Source organism: Anopheles coustani, chromosome 2 (genome assembly GCF_943734705.1).
Source record: "Anopheles coustani chromosome 2, idAnoCousDA_361_x.2, whole genome shotgun sequence".
Lineage (NCBI taxonomy): Eukaryota > Metazoa > Arthropoda > Insecta > Diptera > Culicidae > Anopheles > Anopheles coustani.
The window spans coordinates 79848859-79867172 of NC_071289.1; the positions used below are offsets into that span (position 1 = coordinate 79848859).

At 42.9% G+C, this 18314-nt stretch overlaps 4 protein-coding genes across 4 annotated transcripts; all 4 read left to right on the forward strand.

Annotated features, from left to right (window-relative positions):
* The first annotated feature begins 1502 nt into the window (after positions 1–1502).
* LOC131265120 (G-protein coupled receptor Mth2-like) lies at positions 1503–4043 on the forward strand. Its single transcript, XM_058267382.1, is given in 4 exon segments — positions 1503–1982; positions 2097–2238; positions 3083–3749; positions 3815–4043. Coding segments are annotated over 4 exon segments (1518 nt in total).
* Positions 4044–5181: 1138 nt separating this feature from the next.
* On the forward strand, positions 5182–6327 carry LOC131265121 (microfibril-associated glycoprotein 4-like). The gene has a single exon (XM_058267383.1). It carries the CDS (start codon positions 5182–5184, stop codon positions 6325–6327), a length of 1146 nt encoding a protein of 381 aa, XP_058123366.1.
* A 2819-nt stretch (positions 6328–9146) lies between these two features.
* On the forward strand, positions 9147–10115 carry LOC131265122 (sarcoplasmic reticulum histidine-rich calcium-binding protein-like). Its single transcript, XM_058267384.1, has one exon. The coding sequence runs from the start codon at positions 9147–9149 to the stop codon at positions 10113–10115; it is 969 nt and encodes a 322-aa protein (XP_058123367.1).
* A 4506-nt stretch (positions 10116–14621) lies between these two features.
* LOC131265879 (uncharacterized) lies at positions 14622–15466 on the forward strand. The gene is made up of 4 exons (XM_058268219.1): positions 14622–14705; positions 14787–14865; positions 14968–15100; positions 15209–15466. The coding sequence occupies exons 1-4, from the start codon at positions 14630–14632 to the stop codon at positions 15284–15286; spliced, it is 366 nt and encodes a 121-aa protein (XP_058124202.1). The 5' UTR covers positions 14622–14629; the 3' UTR covers positions 15287–15466.
* Positions 15467–18314: the final 2848 nt, after the last annotated feature.

Sequence of the window (18314 nt, forward strand, 5' to 3'; positions counted from 1 at the left end):
ACTATATAGTTTGAAATTACTCTACGGTTTAGATTGCAAATAACTGAATATAATTAAATTTTGATTCGATTCGATTAATTTATTTGAAACGAAGAATATTTTTTAAATTTGATACTCAACTAGGGTTTTGCTGGAATGAAAGCAAACAAGATTGATGTTAAATGAATGAAACAAAATCTTCTAGAAGAACTATATTTTTTTAAATATATTTGATTCTCGTTTCGATGTTGGCCACTACCAATCGTAGCCATCTTTGACTTCCATGCAAATTTATGATTCACATCTACAGGGACATACACAGTAGGTCATAAATAACCATATGCTCGAATGTTGGCAGCGGTTTCGCTTCCAACCAATTTCGAATGTTTTCAAAACACCGTACTCTGATAACAAACATCTGTTGATCTTATAACACATACAGCGGCATTTGTACAATATTCCGATAGAAAATGAGTATTGGTCAGTATAGAAAACCATGAAGCAGAAGCTTGATGTGGGGAATAGAAAGTATTTTGGTGTATATCTTATTGAACCAGCAGTGCATTTTTATTTAAGAGATGTTGTTAATTTAAGCATAAATCTTTTAACAAGATATTAACAATTTCTACTCTGTATTCTGGAGAGTTTTGCAACATTCTTACGTGTTCTCAGATAAGATTTACATCTAATGGAAATACTGTGTCAATATATCATACTCAAAAGATAATAATAAATAAATAACAGTTCTTAATAGATTCCACATTCGTAGCGTTACTATACTTATTTCTTCGTAAGAAAAAGTTATCTTCCATACTAAGAAGTTGATGAGCAAGACAGTTAAACTGGTTTCAATTTTACTGCATCGAGGGAAAAAGAACACCCGATGACTGTACTTTGCACAATAGTGCTGTATGTTTATCTAATAAAAAAAAAAGGTTAGTACACACACAGAAGTTCCCCGTGGACTGGATCGTGCTGCACGCAAAAATAGAAACAATCTCCTAAGAGGAAGCATAAGCCGTTCTCTGCTTGGCTATCGCGCTGCTCTGTTAACTCCGGAGTGTTCCAAAGTGTTAAGTAATTCCCGCTCGGGCTTCTTCCTTTCCAGCCACGAGGAGAAGGACGATGGTCAGCAAGCCGCCTAAGTGAGAGCTCGTTTCCGAATGTGTATAAACAAACTCCCTTTTTTTTATTCTTCCTCTTTTAAACATCGATTCACGATCACGAGTTATTCACGGGTTGTTTTCGGTTCTTCTGTGTTTCGTGTGGGATGTACATGCGGTGATCTTCATTCTTTTTCTCTCTCCCCGGTTCAATAATCTGCTAATAAGGGTTTTCCAATGTCCAGTGTTTGCTTTTCTTCGTTAGCCATTGTGCCGGAGAGCAAACACCGCGTTGGGGAAGCTGCTGGGTCTCGATGGTATCTCGTGGAAATCGGATCCAGTCTTGAACGGAACGTGTTGCGATCGTGGTTGACCTCCGGAGAGCTGGTAGTCGGTTCGTCCATGGTCGTCCAGTACAGGATGTGTTTACTTGGAGTCTACCTGGCAGCGTGGTTTATAGCCCATTGCTTCCCGGCAGCTACGGGAATATCTTCCGGGTGTCCCGTGTCCGAGCAGATCGACCTCACCGATGGCATTGTGGATCGCAAAGGTGTTATTCGGTACGCGGGAAACATCTATCCGCCGGAGGAGTACCTAATGGAGCCACCCACAAGTGCAGGGAGCAGTGGACGGTACTACAGCTGCGTTTGCAGCCGCCGGAAGTGTGTATACGTGTGCTGTTACTTCGTCAATCGCACCAACTGCGAGGGATCATCGCCGTTCCGACTGAATCGAACCGTTGCTGGCATCGCGCGCGTGAGCTGGGCGCTGGAAAATCTGCAGGAGGTCGAGCTGCGGAACAGTACCGACTACTGGCTGATCTATGCCGATCCACCTGCCTGGGCCAACCCACTCGGCCATGTGCTCCGGATCGATGGCCATGAGGGGGAGTTGATTGCGGTACGTAATGGAGTCTCTGGCCTACGTCGAGGCAAATCAATCGCTCTTCGTGTGCAATAAACTCCCCCCCCCCCCTCCCCCTCACCACTTTCGTTTCGTTTTCGCCCGGTACAGGACGGTAGTTTTGCGTACGGTGAGAAGGTTTACGCCTCCAGGACGTACTGCATCAATCCGACCGACGACGACGATTCGATGGTCCACGTGTGGATCAAGGAGACGGAAGAACATCTGGAAATGCACCACTGGCACTCGTTGGGTAAGGAAATTAGGACTTCTCAGTGCATGTTACGCGAGCAGGGGGAGAGGGATTTATTTTTCCGGGTGTGTTTTCTTGTCGAGTAGCAAACATAATCAATTCACATGAAGCAGAAGCATCGAATCTAACGCCTTAGGATAGGATCGTGGAGTAATTCTACACGGTGTCCAATATACTCTCTTACAAATTTTTATATCATTTTATAACACCAAGTCAAATTTTTACAACCCTTTTTTAATTGAAAGCGATATTTTTATTTGCATATGTTTGGAATAATACTGCAACCTATTTTTTACCCTTTTCAAACGATTTTCAGAACCCCTTCATGCGGCACGCACGACTTGTGCTACTTTCTCTCAAATTTGAAGGATTGTGGCATTCAACTAGACATGGACGTATTTTGCTTATTTTTATGTAACAGCATTTATGGCCACTTAATATAATTAATTCGATTGAGATCCGGATGAAGTGGGATGCCATTCTTTATGGATAAGAAATTCAGTCAAATGGTTTTCAGTTATTGATCAAATTAAGAGAGTTAACACGTGTTTAAACACCTTTTCATCCTTTTCCTACATATTTGTTTCTTTTCTCGACGTGTTAAAGAAACCTCATTATGAAATTTAAATCATTGACTTCACTATTTTAGGATGAAAATAAGATGGACAGTCTGGGTTGTTTTTTCCTTATTTATGAATTAATGAAGCTCCATTAGAAAATATTATTCACGAACAAATAGGTTAGTGATTATAAATGTTTCTCTAGGGCTAGCAGTTGCTCTTATCCCTGGCACAATAATGTAACGAGAAATCTTTTAAAATACTCTCTTTATGTTGTTCTACAGGTATGATCGTTTCGTTGCCATTTCTGATCGCCACGTTGATCGTGTACGCACTGATTCCGGAGCTAAGGAACATCCCCGGGAAGTCGCTGATGTGCTACGTGTTTTCACTAACTGCCAGCTACGTGACGATGATCCTGATAAAGCGCAGCGTGGTGACGCTTTCGTCCGCGTGGTGCAGCGCGCTCGGCTACCTTTGCTACCTGTCGCTGATGTCCAGCTTCTTCTGGCTCAATCTGATGGCGTTCGATATCTACTGGACGTTTGGGGGGCATCGCCGAAGGACGACCGATCCTGGTCTGTTTCGGCTGTACTGTGGCTATGCGTACGGGTTTTCGGTGCTCTTTCTACTGATCGCCCTGCTGGCGGACTATACTGATCTAATGGACGTGAAGATTAGACCTGGGTTCGGAGATGGACAGTGTTTGTTCAAGAGTGAGTACGAAGTTGCATAAAATTGAGGGCGGAAGCGAACTGATGTTTGGTTACTTTTAGGCGAGCAGCTCATTTCCTTCGTGTATCTGTACCTACCGTTGGTGGTTCTGGTCAGTGTCAATATGTTTTTCTTCATCAGTACGGCGGTTAAGATCGCCATCATCGAGCGTGCGACGGCTACGGCCCTTCAGGGCGAATCTGGACGCCACGGAGCGTACGCGAACGAACGTAACCGGTGAGACGCAGCCCGAAAAACTATTTTCTTTATGTGTAGCTCCTAAACTTTCTTCCTGCTTCTAGCTTTGGCCTGTACGTAAGGCTTTTCGTGGTCATGGGAATTACCTGGACGTTCGAGTTCGTCACCTGGGTGATCGGCGAGCGAAACTGGATGGTGCACATGGCGGACATCTGCAACTGTGTCAGTGGTGTGTTCATCTTTTTCCTGTTCGTATGGAAACGCAAAGTGTGGCTACTGCTGCAGCAGAGGTTAAGTACCCAACCATGTGTCGGCAAGAGCCATCATTACTAATAGGGGGGACTTTTTTCTTTTGCAGGCTTAGAGGAAAGGAGGTGATCAAACGAACGCAGCCGTTGTTCTCGGTGAGTGCACCCTCCAGGATGACCAGTGTCACTTAGGGTGGCATGTGTAAGTGAAGGCACCCTCACAAGTGGATGACGAATTTGTTACCGTAGGCAAAACTACAATAATCGACCAAATCGAATAAATTAGATTAGAGAATTAAACATCGTTTGGGTGTTGTGAAAATACCATGAAGATTTTAAAGTGTTCATGTACCATATTTCTTTTGCACGAGTGTGACGCCCAATACGCTCTTCTAGTCTTAATTGTTTGCAACGAAAAAAAAATATTCGCAGAATCTTTTTCATGTTGCATGCCATAAGCTACGTTTCTGGGTAAAAGTAATAAAACACATCTTAACAAAATATAAACAATACCTTTAAATATGCTTTTTAAGTGGGAACCGTGACGGGGATACGGCTTAGAAAGAACGTAGCCTTCTCTGATGCGTTTCTTTTTCATAAGCCGAGGACAAAAACAATTCATTTCGAACATCTCATCAGTGACGTGTTAAGCTGGCTGTAGACGTTACATATTAATCTGCACAGATGTTTGACGTCTACAGCCTTTCCTTAGCTCTTTTCAACATCCCTCGAGATATTCGGGATATCTGGAGGGATGTTTGACAGACGATGGGTACGAGAGAACAAAGGAAATCTGTAGACGTCAAAGATCTGCACAGATTAATATGTGACGTCTACAGCCAGCTTTAGCGACCAACAAGCGTTATTATTCATGAATCGATATTGCATCTCGTGCTGTTTGACGGGACAATTGATATCTTTGATGGCCAATGGTAGCTTCAACGTGGAATGCCGACCACAACATTTTGTCGTCTTATCAAGAATGGTAGTGTAGAGCAAACAAAATTCAAGCCCAATGGTTGCAATACCTTAATGCTATTTGCCTCAAAGAGCCTCGTAAATCTTGGAGAAGTCAATAAGCACACCGTTATTTACTTTCTGCAAACGATAAAAGGGGGAGTTGCAAACTTGTGTGGAGCACGGTCTGAAATGGGTCATATGTGTTTGTTGTAGTTTGTATTATCCTGTCAACAGACTGTTGAACTAACGTCGGTTTAAAAGCGATGGTGGCATACGTCTCAACGTTCATACTCAAACGAAATTTGATGAAGAGTAGACCTTTAAAGACGTGCTGTTTTTCTCCAATGTTTTCACGTGTTTTTTCGGTGACGGTGACGGTGATCTTGTGGCAGTGTGGCGATGCCACAAGTGAAGTTGCAAATTCGACGGGATCGTTGGCGGGATATGGATTTGAAATCATGCTGGCCAAGCTGGATTATCTACAGTACAAAGTGCTCGAGCTAGATCTCGGAGCGAAGGAACACACGGAGGTGATAATGCAGAACCAAAACCATCTGGAGACCGTCTTCCGGAGCCTCCTATGGTCCATCAGCCAGCTCGACCAAGCAGTCTCGTACAACCTCTCGACCATTCAGGATCAATCGCGGAAGATTCTCTCACAACAAATCGCATGTGCTAACCACGAACAGATGCGTGCGGAAATTGCCCGTCTTGCGCCGAAGCCAACCCTATCCACCAACTCACCGACCCTACACGATCTGTGCAGTACGCGCATGAAGGGACCGTTTCCAACATGCAAGGAAGTACCGTCCAAAGTTCCCGGAAAGTATCTCATCCAACCGGGTGAGACAGATGAACCATTTGTGGCGTTCTGCGAGCAGATCCGCTTCGGTGGAGGATGGCTCCTGGTGCAGCGTCGGTTCGATGGGACGCTGAACTTCAATCGTCACTGGAAGGAGTACCGCGAGGAGTTCGGAAGCGCCGATGGCGAGTACTGGATTGGGCTGGAGCGGCTTCATCGGTTAACGACGGTGCGATCCGTTGAGTTGCTGGTGGAAATGGAGGACTTTGCCGGGAACTACGGATATGCACGTTACAAGGAGTTCGCCATCGGCAACGAGACCGATCAATATGTCCTGAAGAAGTTGAGCGGGTACCGGGGCACTGCAGGAGATTCACTCGCCACGCACAAAGGGATGAAGTTCACAACGGTCGACCGGGACAACGATCTGGCGGACGGAAACTGTGCCCTACGTCATGGTGGAGGCTGGTGGTACTACAAGTGCCATCCGTCCAACCTTAACGGGCACTACTTGAACAAAATGGACTGGGTTGCCATCATCTGGCATAGTTTTAAGAATTCCACGCAAGGGTTGGCATACACTAGGATGATGATTCGTGCGGTTTAATAATTATTTGGAGATCAAAATGGTGGTTATTTAACGTCGTCTTTCGTTTACTAGCTATGGTGATTCATTTAAAAATAAAACGGTTTCCTGCAAACAAAGTTGCAAGCAACAACTTGTACGCAACTAACACTTGTATGGCAGTCTATGATAGAAACATAAAGGCGGTGTTTTGCGATGTTTTATGTTGTTTGGGAAGCATAACGGGCAGATGATTCATAATTTAACATTTTAATTGTTCTTGTTTTAAGAGTATCAAAGATACAAATTTCGAGAAAATTGGAATAATAAAAAAAATATTTCTTATTTACTTTAAAAATACCATTTCTATGAACGGAAATTAAAAGCAAGAAACAAGCAAATGTCCTTTAAAGATTAATTATGCAAACATTTTTTGTCAAGTTTCTATTTTATTAACATTATTCTCTTCAGCTGTTCCTTCGTGTTTGGTTTCAATTTACTTCACACAATTGATTTGCAATGCATTTTCCATCGCTTGATGAAGATATATGTGGTCCGATTAAAATATAGGCTCGCTATTTTGGGTCCGAGAAGCGCTTTGAAACGAAACTGATATCCCACCAGACGACATCCATATTCATCGAGTTCACTGTAGTTGGTGGCAAAGGAATTGAGGACTGTGAGTCGCAAAGAAAATGGCTTTTCACCCCAAACGAACTGATTAAGATTTCTGTTGGCATGCGGAAAAAAGGCAAGCGAAAACTCCCACACGTTCCGGCTAGACTCAAGGGGGTTTCATATTTTTCTTTCCATTTCCCATCTTCCACTCTCCAAGCGTTTCGAATTTCCGTGGCGAACTTTATCCTCGTTCAACATGGCGACAAGGTAATGTACGGCTTTCCGAGAATGTCAAAATACTTAAAAGTCACCCATGTGGCTAATTAAATTCCATTACCTTGTGCAACCCCGAGAACATCGAAAACAGGAACTGATGTGCATTTGCCCAATGGATGCTTTTGCTGCATAATTTAACTTTCTTAAAGCACAAATGCACTGTCACGTAAAGTGCAGGGGAAGTTAAGTTTTTAAATCTCTACGAAAGTCCCAGCTGAAACGCTCGTTGGCTTAAGAACGTGAAATGAAGGTAAAGGTGCAGTGGTGAAGGTTATGTTTGTGGTAATTTCGCTAGATCTAACCGCAGAAACACACAACAGTACAATGTGCCCAACCTCTACAGAGGAGCTTTCGGTAAGCTTGATACAAAACAGCTAAAAAAAAGAACAGAAACCACTTGCATACCGCCACGGGTTTATGTTACAGCATGTACAGATTGCATGTTTGGGCGACCTTCTTCTCCATCCTATTCCGATCTCCGGTTGTTCCTAGCTTCAGAGGAAAAATCTGGTCCCTACTACCAAAACGCGCCACCAAGTTTAATTTGTCGCGTAGTACATTAAACAATATTAAGGAAGGCCCTTGATCGTAGTCCCAGCCCCGAAAGGGATTGGAAGGGTTCGGTTTCTGGACGGGGTTGGTAAGGAATGTTGTTAATCCTTTTTCATGGCTTTATTTTTGGGAAGCATAACATGCGGCAAACGTTACAGAGAGGCTATTATCACGTACGTGAAGGGGATTGAGTAAATTAAGGGATGGTTTTTAGTACTGAGCACATATGAGGCTTTCCGTGGGACTTTAGGGATGAATAATTATAATATAAAACAATCAGTGGATATTTTTTTCGGAGAAAAAGCTCTAATGATAAATATGCAATGCAGTCATTTGTCAAGCATGAGGAAAATAACAGAGATTTAAACTTATTGCAAAAAAAAACAGACTTGTTGAATATAAACATATTTTAAACAATATTATATATGTTTACTCAACTGCAAGAAGAACTTTTAGAAGTTACGTTAAACGTAAATTTGTAAGTGGTAAGCGTTTTCTTTTATCGTGAAGTCTTATGTTTAAGTTCATTTTTGATGAAATGTAAGTTTTTATACTGTTACAACTCATCGAATTTAAATTTCGTGGTTAAACAACATAATCGTATAACAATTTGCAGTAAAATATATCAATTGATTTTAATTTCCTAATTAACGCAAAACCTGCAAATTTGCAAATTCTGCAAAACACAGAAGAATAAATATTTGTTGGATTTAAAAAAAATAAATGTTTTACGGTATACCAAAGATTGTCTACAGTTTTGCAACAATAGGTACTTCTAAACCTCCACCATTAGTTTTGTGACGCATCTGTTCAAGAACACAGTTTCAAGGAACAACAATTTCACACCAACCATTCAATTGGCGATTTAAAAAACAACTTGTTGCTTCCTAGACACCGGCCCGAAACACATCTCAATCAAGGCATCTCAAAGTGTTAAAAAAAAATGTAGATTCCATTCTTCCATGGTGGGTAGTTTTCCATTTGTCATTGATAATGATTTTCCACCTAGGAGGAACTTTGTGAGGAAGGTTAGTCAACGCACAAGAAACGGCAGCAGGCGGTGTCTTCACTGGATGGCCTCGCGCGGTTTCTATGTCCACCGAACATAAGAAAGCATCGGTTCCGCTTGATTGATTCAGCCTGCTACGAGCCAAAAATTTTGCATCCACCGCTCGACCGACTTCTCGCCAACCTCCCTCCTGTACCGCGTGCACGCACCGAAGCGCGAAGAAGGCAAATCGAATCGAAAACCCAGTGCCTAAACACAATTAGTTCGGTTTGCGACCCGCGGGACACGTGTTCGGTGAGCCCTGTGGGAGGTATAAGAAACGGTGTTCAACCACCGTCGATGGTTCAGTTTATTCGGGGCGATCGTGTTGGGTTGATCGGGTTGTGTTGATTGCAAAGAGTTGACAATGCAGTTGGTATCGGTGGTGTTGGTGGTGATGTGCTGCTGGCAGATGAGCATTGCCGGGGTGCCTCGCCAACGGAGATCGACGGCCGGTGAGGCTGCGTCGAGTTACTTCTACTTTAGCCGAACGCCAGGCCACGTGTTTCCGTCCGAAGCGAGTCCGTTCAGTGCTTCACCGGTCGGTCTTGCGGTGATCCCGGAGACGAAGGCGTTCTTCCCGGCGAAGGTGCTGAAAAGTGTCAGTGAGTTTGGTGCGGATACGGTCGAGGAGTTTGGCAAGGGATTGTCCTCGAGCGACGAAAGTGACGATCACGACGCGTACCGTGTGGTGGAGGACAAGGACGACGAGGAGGTGGAGGAGAAGGCTGGCGGCTCGTCGTACGAGGTGGGCCATCACGCGCACAAGGACTCGCGGGGTGAACAAGGGTACGACAAGAAGCACACGCTGGAGAAGGCGAACCGTGGAAGTCACGGCAAGGAGGACCATTCGCATCGGTACGCGCAGGATGGTTCGCGCAAGAAGTCACACCACGACGAGGGTTCGCACTACCACGATCACCATCAGGAGGCGAAGCGCACGAAGGGCGGCAAGCATCACGAGAAGAAGCACCACAAGAAGGGCTCGAAGACGACCGGATACCACAACGTGTACCACAAGGACGAGTACAAGAAGGAGCACGTGTTCTACGACACCAGCGATCATTCGGGGCAGTTCAAGAAGTACGGCTCGGCGCACGAACACCACTCGAACGAGGCGGGCAAGCATGGGGCGGGTGGGCACGAGGACCGGGCCCACCAGGAGGCCAGCTACCAGAAGAAGGGCAGCAAGGACCAGGGCGCCTACGACGAGCACCACGATCAGCATCTGCACCGGCACGGGAAGGAACAGCACCATCAGGGCGGGTCGCACTACGAGCAGAAGCATGGTCACGCGGGGGGCGGTGAGAGTGGTTACAAAATTTTCCACCACTAGCGAGGGAAAATCCGTCCGCCGGTGACATTACGTGACGGAAAAGCTGGCCATTCGAGTGTTTTGGTGGTTGTCAAGCGTAGTGTTTATGTAAAACGTCACGCGACTCGCCTTCGTTCGATTCGATTCTTCGATTATCTTGCACAATAAATTATTTGTTTCCTAAACTGTTCGGTTTATTGTTCATGTGATATGGAACAATGCAGATGTGTTTTCCTTAGCTTTGAGCGAACATTAAACATTCGTTCGAGCGATGCTCAGTTCTACGTTTTTACTTATACCTTATACCTTCATCTTTTACCACTCTCTTTTTCCGAAAAAAATACTGGTACTGCTCCTTTTAGAAGTATTTACTCTGGTTTCCAGGTTTCTTCGCCCCGTGCATTTGGTGTAATAAAACAAGTTCAATATTTCATGCGTTGAAATATATTTCCTAATCATCATAATTCATGATTTATTACAAGTGGTGGAGATTACCTCCCCCGAGTATGGTTTCGACGGTCGTCTTTTCGATGGGGAATTACTACAGCTTCTCACCGGGCTGTGGAAGCGTTGCCAATGGATATATTTTCATTAGCTCTTTCATTGGGATGGCGTAAAGCTTTACAATAAGGCCATTCCCGTTGAGTCTAGGCATCGGAGGAAAGTGCAGTTTGTGGGCAGTTCGGAATGAAAGATGGTGTTAAATTTGGTGAATTTGTGCGCAGCATTGGAATCAAATGAATGTGCTTCTAGTAAAAGTAAGAACTCATAAATTTGATAGTGTAGATTTGTAGTGTATACATTTTTCAATGTTAGGAAAACCATTTTATAAAACATAAACATATAATGTTACTGCTTTGTGCTCAAACACATACTATGGTAGTCAATTTTCTTTTGTTCAACCAAATTGTGCGACACCAATATTAAAATTGAACTTGACATCCAGTTACAAATTATACACTGAGACCTACCTCTTTGCAATGTTTAGCATTGAGTTATATCCCTTGGGAAATACATAAAATTTAGAAGCACAAACATATTTGAAGAAAATTTAAGAAATTAATTATTAATTTTACGATCATCGTTTGATAAAAAGGGTTAAATGTGAGGCTATGCCTGGATTTTTAATATAATTTGTTTGAACATATGGCAATATAGCGATGTGCCTCGTTGTCATTCGTTCGTATCTTGTTATTAAGCAGAATATGGCTTTTTGAATGCGTGTTATATTATTTAAGGTTTAACAATATCCGTGATGCACTATTGCAATCTTCTATGGAATTTTTCTAACATTAATTAACTTATACATCAACACATCTTTCCTCAGCAACGGTGGAAATCATTATAAATTTGTGATTTCGATTATGTTATTGTGAAGCTCTCCAGATAATTCATGTATGCATTCATTTAAATTAGATTTATCCTCTGCACACTTGCTGGTTCTTCGGGCATCATGTTATTCCCTACCTTCCATCGCTCATTGGCCTAGTTCGGCATCAATTGTTCAATAAAGTCGGTCCCCGTACTAAAACGGGATAACTTTACCCAAATTGCTTTGCTGATCCGCGAAGTCACCGTGAGTTCTACGACGCGACTCGTTCATAATTGATCGCTCGATTTACGGGCAGCACAATTGACATAATTATTAAAAGCCGTAAGCTTCCCGGAACTGCCCAGCTTTACGGCCGCTTTTCCTAGAAGCTTTCCCCCTTTTGCGGCCAGGGGTACACGGAGATTTAAATTAAAATTAAACATTTATCATCCCTGGGATATCCATTGCTCGGCACACCATCTTTCACATCGGACATCGGTCAAGGAGTGAGTTTCCGGATCTAGCACTGCGCTCAAGTGGAAAAAGGTGCTTGGCGAATGGGCCAAATAATACGGGACTTTCGGGAGTATTTTTCCGAAATGACCGCACTGAGTCTGGTTGGGAAGGACGTTCAGAAGTCACTGCACTGCAGATTTGGTCAACGGTTTGCAGTGTGAGATGTCCGATGTCCGCAGGGTAGCTCCAGTAAACTGTCCATTCGAACCGTTTGACCCGAGACTTATGGTACGTAGAGTTTATCTTACGATCCCGTTCCCTACAACAGTTGCTCGATTTAGAATTTCTCCTGAGGAAACGTGATTATAAATTCAACAAGGTAACACTCTGTTGAGACTCGTTGCTGGACATGCATTGTGAATAGATTGTGAGTATAGAAGGCTTTAACTAAGGTTTAGAAACACATTAGGTGCTTGTAATGACATCCTACAAAGAAATAGATACATGTACTTTCTCGTGTGAGAACACGGAAGACAATCGGGTAGTACTACAGGATGATAATCTCAGAAGTCGACTTTCATCGGATGAATTGTGTTTCATTATTTAAATCAATGGTTAAAAAATGCTTTTACTTTCAAGACACTAAAAGAAAAGAAATAAAAGACAGCGAAATAAAAATAGAATGTTAAGCTGTCAGGTTATAAAACACGTTTGCCTAATGGCCACAATTTTTCCCCTTTTCTGATTTTCTCAAGCATCCCGGATGGCAGACGATGTTTGATGAAATTAAATTAGTACCCCATTCGGGCAGAAATTAAAACTCCCGTACGCCAACGATGCGACAAATGCCAACCGAAAATGGCCACCACATACGGCCTAACCGAGCCACAAGTATGGCCGACTAAGTGGTTTAGATTTTAGACTTTCCTCTCTCTCAATTATCACAATTATATTTATGTGCTTCGAGCCACGTGTCCAAGGCTCTAGCAGCCGGGACACGCTCCGGGGCTGCCAGGGAGACCAATTTTTATTTTCGTCCTTAGAGTGTCCTCGTCTTCTAATTACATTGCTCTTTACCGTACCCGGGACGGACGCAAACGGGATGGTTATGATTTTTTGTAGGTCAAGAGGCCAGAGCGTGCAACCGGGAAAGCTGATAATTTTCGGTCCGAATGGCCTTGCATACGAAACGAGCGGGTTGCGGTAGGTCATGTCAGGCCTTGCCCGGTACAATCTGGCAAGATAACAGACACCGGGCAATGGATTTCCTCGTCCGGTCGGATCTGGTTGCTTGATATTAGTCAAATTGTTCCACGCGCACCCACTGGCAAAAGTCCATTTTGCGCCGCGTAATCGCATTAAGACGTCTGATTGTTTCAATTGGGTTGCCTCCTTATCGCAAGACCATTGGCGCGTGTTAGTGTGTTTATTGGGGAACCATAAGCACACGGAAAGCAAAGCCAAAAAAGCACATTAGTCATATGGCCTCAGATTCAATTTAATGTCATTTCTGTAAACGCATTACGACGTGAAATGTTTGCAATCAATTAAAATGGCCATTCTATTACGATTTTTTCACAACATAGCGCTATTTAATAAACAGCTTATCTATGAATCCTTTCCAAAGGAAAACGTCTAATCTTATGATGTCGCTTTCCTTATGCATTATTGCTTAACCTACTAAATCGATGTTAATACAGGATTGTTAAAAAAATGAAATATGTAAAAGAAAGTTCTTCCGTAAAAGAAAGTCTACATTCCATGAATCAATTTTTTGCTAGTAGTTTGTAAAGTTCTTGAACATTTATTACGATAAGACACTGTTTATTTCTCCCATGATCGGACGCATGATTCATTTGAATTAAATTTTTTGTTTGTTTCAATGATTTGTAAACTATTTAATATTTTTGTTATTGATCAACTAGACGCATTTACATAAAAGCCTGACATAATTTACCAAATACTAAAAAAAGCCTTTCTCAAAAGTTGATTCTTTGGTTGAGGAACCTCATTGCAGTTAACAGTTTAATAGACCGATAACCGATGTTTGATTAACCAAAATGACTAATAGACATAAAACAAGCTAAAAACAAAATGAGGCACCAAGCGAATGAATTAACAGCAAACGGCGGGGGTGCGTGAATATATTTTTGACCATTCCTGTCCCCCGCCATCCGACCATAGTGTGACGCATCGAACCGAAACCGGTTTTTTGAACCCCTTGTTTTCATTCCAGCTCTCGCGCGCGCTCGTGGTTTTTCTCTTCCGCGGTTTTTAGACGCGCCTGATCGTATTCTGTTATGTCGTATGGTGGTGATCGTGCAGCGTTCCATGCGCGAGTCGCTCAGAGATGGTTCAATGAAAACAAAAACATTAAAATTTTAAGAGCATGTAGTGGTTTTGCTTCTGGTAATAGGCAAATTGACTATAGTAAGAAATGAAAAACAATGATGATGCTTCTCCCCCTACGCATCCTGGATGCCGGCTTTCGGTGTGATAGTCGTTTCGGGGAATCGTGAATCCTCAAGACAATCAGTGATTCATCAACACCATAAGAAAACGACGCAGTAACATGAGTCACAGTCGATATCTGCGCGGGTTCGCGATGCTCAAACACAATGGTTCCACACAGTGAAGAAATCAATGGCACACTAACACACTGGTTGGTGTTTATATTTCGGTGAATTTCTGTTCGTTGAACTGATCCGCGCACCGCGTTCGTTTGCATCTTCTTGTCCAGTGTGCGTTACGATCTCGACCGGTTCAGATGGCTTCGTTTTTGGTGCAAAGTTCGGTGTTGCTGCTCGTGGTGCTGATGGCCTTCGACTCAACCTGCGCAACAGGTACGATCCCCGTTGGTGGTTGATGTGTTTTGACCGTGCCTTTGTTTGCGGAAGTAATTAACATTTCGAACCACTTTGCAGGTTCCGAGCAGGGTGATTTTAACCGCGGAAATCTGGTCCGGGTGGCCAGAAATCCCCAGCAGCAGCCGTTCCCGAATTTGTAAGTGTCCAACAGTGGTGACATTTTGGTTTGGTGAAAGTTGCACTGAATGCACCTGAGCAGAATGGCAATAATTGTTGTTTGTTTCTACTTCCATTGCAGCCCTCAGCTCCCTTTCGGCAATCCGGAAATTGTCTCGCAAGACACGCAAAACAATAAAAATGGCTTCACGCAGACAACCATCTACAAGTTCCCGAACGGGATGGGAGCGTCCTCGGTGTCGACGAGTCACTCGGTATGGTTTGCGACAAAATTAACATTGTCCCCCCTATGTGGAACACCTACATCTCGACGTGTGCCTGGTTTTATGCTGTTGTTTGTCTTCATTTGTCACCTTTTTTAGGGTTCGTCCAAGATGACTGGCGCTGCCTGGAGCATGGTGACCCTTATAGCGGCGGTCGTGATGAAACAGTTTTACTGAACGAGTGCCCGTGGCGCATGAAGGCTTCTTTTGAGGCGCATTAAGTTCGTTTTACTTCTGGCTCGTCGGCCATTTTATTTGGTTTTACGTTTTTCGCTTGTACCAGTATTAACTCAGAATTTTAGAAATTTCAAATGGAAAAGGTTTCTTTTGCAATTTGGATAATGATTAAATTTTGATAGCTACACTCAAATTACACTTGAGTATAAAAGTAACGAACAAAAGTCCTACACATTTTAAACATGTTAAATGGTACATACATTACCAAAAACTTTTTTGCTTATAGTCGATAATTGAACATCAAACTAAGCTTACCTGTTTTTTATGGAAATAAAAATTATATTCTCACAATGAAAAATTAGAATGTAAAGTTCGTTCTTGCTGGAGCAAACCGTAGGGAAAACATTGCAAGATGCCTAATGAACCGAACCGAAATGATTGTCCATTGCAAGGCACTCGACACCTCATGAAAATGTAATAATCTCAACAAGTAGAGTATTGTTGCTCGCCTAGACCTTCGTTTTTTGTTTTTTCTGTGCCAAGCGACCTTTGTGTAACGTGGATGGATAAAGTTTTCCCCATAAGCGCCAAAGTTCATGTGCACAACGCTGCACTCCGGAGCGTGCATTGGCGCACTAGGCAGCATCCACCGGGCACCACCGGGAAGCAACAAGTTTTGGCATGCGGAAAACTCACATTAAACGCCAAACGATGGGACTTTATAGGGAAAGTTCAGCCCGAGATTCAGGGCTCGGTTCGTAGGGAACTTGACTGCAGCAAAGGAAAAGGTGCTTGTAGCTCCGGAAGACGGTATCAATTTCAAAGACACACCACCGGCGAAGATTAGGAAGGTGGAAAGGTTTTGTCAAAGTAAGAAGATACCGTAGATATGGCAGCGCGTCGGGAGAGTGGCGCCAGGAAACGTCGTCGCAGACATGCATGCCAGCGTTGTACCGTAGGAAAGTCTCGTTTTTGGTCGCTGTGAAACAAAAACATTCCAGTGGAAAATTTATGATGCAATTTGAATATCAGAAAGCGAAATATTTATGGCTTTTTTGGAATGTTGGTCGGTGGGTTTGTTTCCCAGTTAAATGGAGAGTTCCTATTGTGGGGAAGGTTGGATTCCTAGCCGGAAAAACCAAACCCTGTACATTGTACTAGTTATTCAATTCCAACAATCGATACACTCGCAAGTTTAGCAATTAATATAACAAAAATCATAAATTACTTCCTGTGTCTTCTGTTCTAATAAACCATCATTAGAGCCGCAAAAGCTTACTACCTGTTATTACTGCTTCTGCATAGCTTGGCGTCAATGTGTCTTGAAAGTACAACTGCACTGTCGCAACAGATAAGTCTGTGTTGGTGTTTTATTTTTTTTTTTGTTACCGACTGATAACAGTATGAAGTCATGCCGTTTCCACTGCGAACACTTTAACGGATGAATCAAGATGCACAAACTCTTCCCCAACCAAAGTGTTTCCATTCCTGGGGACGTACAACACACACACACCACGGGCATGAAATTGATTTTCATTGCAATTGTTTATGACAAGCGCTAACCTTCCACCACCTTATCGAAAGTGACAGGCATTATAATGCAATTTTCCGCCATATTTACTGACAATCGGAGAGTAGCGAGACGATTGCATCCGACGATGGAACGCTTTGCGATGGGAAAGGTTCACCGGCGAAGAAATCAATTCTCATCTTCCGCAGTGTGTCATCCGACTGTGTTTTCTGTGAATGCGAAAGGGTGCGCGCGTCTGTGTGGCCAGGACAAAGACCGATTACGGTGGTGTTTTCTGCCGGGTGGTGGACCGCGAACGTTGCCGGTGGTTTGGCGAAAAACCACTAATGCAAGATATTCCTCCAACACAACTCGCTACAATCCATACGGTGGGTCTGTCGCCTTACAGGGGAGGAGGATGATGGGCATCGAGCCTCAAGGACTGGTGAATTGTCACACTGGATGTGGTGTTGGTAGAGAGGATAGATGCAATTACGGTGTCACGCGAGAAGGATCCGGTAACGGTAGTATAGGACGTTAATGCTCCTGTGTGTGTTTGGAAGGTTGACGGTAGAATGAGAGTTCCGAAGGGGTGTGGTGGAAGATTGACTATCACAATACACACACACATGCCGGGAGAGAAACATGTTCCATCTGCGATTCGAAAAGGGTTTTCGAAAGGGATCATACCCGTTGGAATGGTCATTGCCTTTGCCGGCAGCTTTGAGAACGTGATACGAGATATGTTCTGGTAACAGTACGTCTCAATAGATTTGAATTCTTTCTGTGGACTCATTTAAATTTTTTTTGCCAAATTACATAAAATACATATTTTGTAATGTTGCTGTTAATTAAATTGTAAAATAGTCAATATAAAAATGAAAGTCCTTCGACTTAACACACAAATATCAGTTTATCCATTTGGTATGGGTGCTAGACCACTTTTTTAACAAGTTTTTGGGAAAAACGGAGTAAATTTTTTATAAAGCAGTTTAACGTTAATTTTAACAAAAAATATTTATTAATGACACGAAGATTTTATCGCAATGTTTCGCAATGTTTAACCATGATGGTTGAATTAGTGAAATTCAAGTAAAAATAAAGTAATTAAAGAATAAAATATTGCTTGCATATTTCATATAGATGAATGAAATACCATGAAATGTCTGATTTCATCTCATTGCGGTGAAAGACTAGCTTCATCTTTCAGCACTAAACGTCGACTAACAGTTCTATGTATTAATTAAGTTTGATTCATTTCCATCTAAAACTGTCTTATTTTTTAAATTTTGAAACTGTTTTAGAAAATAAGGACACCAAACACAAAATAGGGAACACACTGTTTCCTACCATCCGTTGTGAGTTGCCGATTTAAGCCACCTTAATCGAGTGGGAATTAGCTACATTCTTGCTTATTTACGGTCAATTCCGCATCCTTCCACCAAAGGGCGGTGTGCATGGTTTGCACGTGCTTCGTCTGTTTCCTCGGAGCTGGTTTTGATGTCGTCATGATTTACC